Genomic DNA, 4799 nt, shown 5'->3' with positions numbered 1-4799 from the left:
ACTAGCTGCTGACACGCTGCAGAGTGAGAAAAAAAAAGTGAGCGTCCTTCTTTCTTTTCCTTCTCCTGTCAGGTGCTTTACAATGAAAGAAAAGAACGTCTAGCGAAACAAGAGCACAAAAACAACAAGTCACATTCACAAGCCACTTATTGGCACCGTGTACCTGAGTGAGAATATTAAAGAACCCAGAAAAACAAAAACAAAAAACAAATAAACAACCAAAAGGAAAAAAAAAACAAAAAACGGTTTAAAAGTGTCTCTTTATATAAACAAACACGCCCACCTTTTTTAAAAAGTTTTTTTTTTCTTTTACTTTATCGACTTTATCAGGTCCTCTTGATTTTAAAATCTTTCTCTTCAACAACAACGTCTTTTTTAACAACAAACATGGTCTGGTAGGTGGTCAATGACTCCACTCCTGTTGGCTTCAGTTAGCGGCTTGGCATCACACACAATGGCTGTCTCCAAAGATGGCCACTTGCACTTCCTGCCAGACCTGTGTTTGTGTAACAGTCAGTCAACGTGATTTGACAGTTTCTGTCCTGTGCTTGGCTTGTTGGTTTGAGGGGGTATGGGGGGGACTTCAGCAAGAGGGGGGGGGGGGGGGGTGGGGTGGTGGCGGCTCCGATTCAATTCGAGTCCTTTCAATTTGGGGAAGGGGTTGTGAGTGAACGGGTGGGGTTGATGCAGAGGTTGGTGGGTTCTGATTGGCTGATTTCACCGGACAGTGGACTCTGATTGGCCACATCACTGGGCGGTGATGTGGTTCTCACTGTCGCTGACGTAGTCTCCTTCGTCGTCGTCGTATTCAAAGTCCTCGTAGGCGTCGCCGTTGCTGTCATCCAGACGCAGCTCCTGCTTGATACGGGGCTCCTCCCCCTTGATGATGGGGCTGCTGAGGTAGGCGGAGGCCTGACTGGTGGGAGGGGCCACGGGCTCGGGGCTGCTGGACATGCTGGAATGTTCGGAGGGCATCTGGGGGGAAGGCAGGCCAGCCATGGAGAGGGCGCCTGAGTACACCACGCCTGCTGAGGCCAACGGAAGCTGGGCTTGTTGCCTACACACACAATAACAACAACAACAGTATGATTAGAACGATGATATGCACTATGATGATATCACAAGAGGAAAACATAGTCAAATATAGTAAAAGTTGCAAAAGTGTATGCTTCAAAGACATTGATAGATTTTCAACACAGTGGTTCTGTAATGCAAACACACACACATGCACGCACACACACACTCCCTGCGCCAGTACTTCACTCTTACCCCACGGTGAAGTACTGGCGCATCTCCTGACGCCGGTTCCTCATAATGGCCTTGTACTCGCCGATGCGCAGCTTCTTGCCGTCCACCAGGCAGGTGCGCTTGGGCCGCGGCTTGTACTTGTAGTCGGGGTACTTCTCCAGGTGCTGCTTGCTCAGGCGCGCCTGCTCCTCGTAGTACGGCTGCTTCTCCAGGTTGGTCATGGACTTCCAGCGGGAGCCTGGGGGGAGAGAACGGTCATCGTGTGGGGGTTAGTGAAGAAACAGAAACACACGCACACACACACACACACACACACACACATACGTATATATATTTTGTTCTGTATCCAGCCACTCTCTATATAATCAGAAAGGATGCTACAAATATAGATGTCTTGTCATTATGGGGTTATTGTTTGGAGTAATGAGCCCTTCAAGGTACCACTGATGTCACACACACACACACACACACACACACACACACACACACACACACACAGACACACACACGTACACACACACACACACACACACACACACACACACACACAGACACACACACGCACGCTCGCACACAAACACACACTCACTGATATATGTGTGTGTGTGTGTGTGTGTGTGTGTGTGTTTGTGTGTCATTATTGTACATGACTGGAGGTTAAGTGGGCCACTCATCCGGTGCCTCTAATTAACAGAGCTGTAGACGAGTACCTTCGACCTGTGCACTGCTCATTAAGTCAGATCCATGAACACACACACACAGGGGCGAGCGCACGCACGCGCGCACGCACGCACGCACACACACACACTCACAAACACACACTCTATCTCTATTTCTCTCTCTCTCTCCTTACACATACGCACACCCACACGCACACACACACCCACACACACACACACACATACACAAACTCTGTCTCTCTCTCTCTCTCCCCTTACACACACACACACACACACACAGTATTTATCAATCTCTAAACAAATCCTTGCCACTGTGTATCAACACGTGCACTGCATTTGGCAGAAGTATTTCTGTATTGTCAAACATATTCCTTCGAGTATCTCTCTGTGTGTGTGTGTGTGTGTGTTTGTGTGTGCATGTCTGCTCTGAATTTACACTCTCCTACTGTATGCTTAATGGGAAAAAGCTGTCACCAACAGCCCAGAAACACACACACACACACACGCACACACACACACACACACACACACACACACACACACACACACACACAGAGTTTCCCTGACAGAGGAAACCCCTTCTGTTAACAATTGCGCGAGCGAGCGAGCGCGGTGGTTTGCGTAGCGTGCCGGGTCCTGGGCCCCCTTATTAAAAGCAGATTTCCCGGCCTTATAAAACGCTTAGCAGCTCTTTAAAATGTCAGACGCAATCCCAGAGGTCTGGAGGAAAATGTCAGACAGGCTGGAGTGCTTGTTTAATGCATAATGAATTATATCATCATTGTTGGAGTCGGGGGCTCTTGCGAGCAATTCATTAAGCTGGCGGGTTACACAATACCAGCCAGCCGCACTGCAAGCAGGAGAGAGGTGAGGGGAGGGGGAGAGAGAGAGAGAGAGAGGGGGAGAGAGGGGGAGAGAGAAAGAGAGAGAAGAGGGAGAGGAGAACAGGGGAAATGAAGAGAGAAAGAAAAACAGAGAGAGTCAGAGGTTGAAGACAACACGAGGAAACAGAGAAAGAGAGAGAGAGGGATGGGGAGAGAAAGAAAGGGGAGAGCTCAAGAGCTAATGTGAAAAAACCTTCTTCTGTAAGTTTGAGTGGGGAATTGAATCTATGTTCTGTATTCTGCGTCTGCGTCTAGGTCTGTAACTTTATCTGTAATTGTATCTGATGCTGGAGTGTCTCAGTACTACGGCCATTGGATGCTGGGCCACCATGCTGACCACTAATTTGTCAGACTACACACACACACACTTGCGCAAACACTCACACACTCACATTCTGTTTAGTTAATGACTGGTGTCAGAACATTGCGTTCTCCTTACCCAGGATCTTGCTGATGTTGGAGTTGTGCATGTCGGGGAAGGCCTGCAGGATCTTCCTGCGCTCGTCCTTGGCCCACACCATAAAGGCGTTCATGGGCCGCTTGATGTGAGGCTCTGTCCGGTCCCGACCGCGGGCCTCACGGAACATCCGCGAGTCTGATACACTAGGGCTGCCTGTGTGTGTCATCAAGAAAGAGGAGGGAGTTAGGATCATACACACACAGTATACACACACTATCACCAACTGAAATGTCTAGTCTTACACACGCTGTTAGATTCACAAAGACACACATAGACGTACACACATAAACCTTTCTATTCTGTGTACACATTTACATAAATACACATGTAAACAGCTGAAACATTCATGAGCACTAGTCCACGATAATGCAAAAACAATTAGAGCTGTCCGCAGAAACACAGATGAGTACACACACATACACACACAGACACACACAGACACACACACACACACACACACACACACACACACACACACACACACACACACACACACACACTCACCATCAGAGTCTCCGCTCATGCCGAAGTCCATCATGGCATGACTGAACTTGCTCTCCTCTGTCTGTTTTAGCTGATGGCTCAGACTCTCCAGAGCGGCTTTCTCCTGCGCACACACACACAGAGAGAGCTGTCAGTTACATCCAGTCATTGATCAATCAACTGATCAATCAGTCAATCATTTTCAGTCCCAAGCACATCTCCTTAGTCTATTTATCAATGATAAAACTCCAGTCATCAGAAGCAGTAACAGCAATGTATTACATAGAAATAGAATAGAAATAGAAAGAAAAAAGCCTTTATTGTCATTGTATTTGCATACAACGAAATTTGGACATGACATGTCTATCTGTTGGTGTGCACCTGAACACCAAAGCTGAACAATGTACAAGTGATTGTGTCTGTATCTGAATGTGTTCATGACTCTATTTGTGTCTGTTTTAGTGAGTACATATTCATCAGTAAGAGAGAGTGACTACATGCGTACAGGGTGTGCATGTGTGTGTGCGTGATTGTGTGTGTATGTGTGTGTGCATGATTGTGTGTGTATGTGTGTGTGCATGTTTGTGTGTGTGTGTGTGTGTGTGTGTGTGTGTGTGTGTGTGTGTGTGTGTGTGTGTGTGAGACAGGGTGTGACACTATGCTGAGTGCTTGATGAATTTCAGCAGAGCCATCTGCATGCTTTTGCTCTCTGTTTGTCTCTCTCTCTCTCTCTTTCCCTCTCTCTCTCTCTTTCCCTCCCTCTCTCTGTCTGCCTCTCCCTCTCTATCTCTCTCTCTCACTCTATCCGTCTCCCTCCCTCTCTCTGTCTGCCTCTCTCTCCCGCTCTCATCCTGGGTGTCTAAGGTCGATGCATTAGAGAGGGGGTTCTCAGTAGAAGAGAGCCGACCGGAACCCCCTGCCCCCCCGGGTATTTATTATGCCCAATAAAAGGCTGATTTAAGGTGCATTTACATGCCTAATGTAGCGCCTGCTGCTACCCAAACACACACACACACACACACACACACACACACACACACACAC

The 4799-nt window shown here is 47.8% G+C and overlaps 1 protein-coding gene across 9 annotated transcripts in view; it reads right to left on the bottom strand.

Moving 5' to 3' along the window:
* Positions 1-307: 307 nt before the first annotated feature.
* The window catches only part of sox5 (SRY-box transcription factor 5), a 127064-nt gene continuing 122572 nt past the window's right edge, over positions 308-4799 (bottom strand). For all 9 annotated transcript variants that reach the window (XM_031582534.2, XM_031582536.2, XM_031582532.2 and 6 more), the window contains 4 exons: positions 3777-3879; positions 3252-3425; positions 1270-1486; positions 308-1057 (listed from right to left, as the gene is read on the bottom strand). In XM_031582534.2, the coding sequence (XP_031438394.1) occupies positions 748-1057; positions 1270-1486; positions 3252-3425; positions 3777-3879 (804 nt within the window). In that variant the 3' untranslated portion in view covers positions 308-747. The remainder of the gene's footprint in view (positions 1058-1269; positions 1487-3251; positions 3426-3776; positions 3880-4799) is intronic.

This window comes from Clupea harengus, chromosome 16, assembly GCF_900700415.2.
Source record: "Clupea harengus chromosome 16, Ch_v2.0.2, whole genome shotgun sequence".
NCBI classification, from domain to species: Eukaryota; Metazoa; Chordata; class Actinopteri; order Clupeiformes; family Clupeidae; genus Clupea; species Clupea harengus.
Note: the sequence above shows the minus strand (reverse complement) of the source record. Positions and strands in the feature narration are given on the sequence as shown.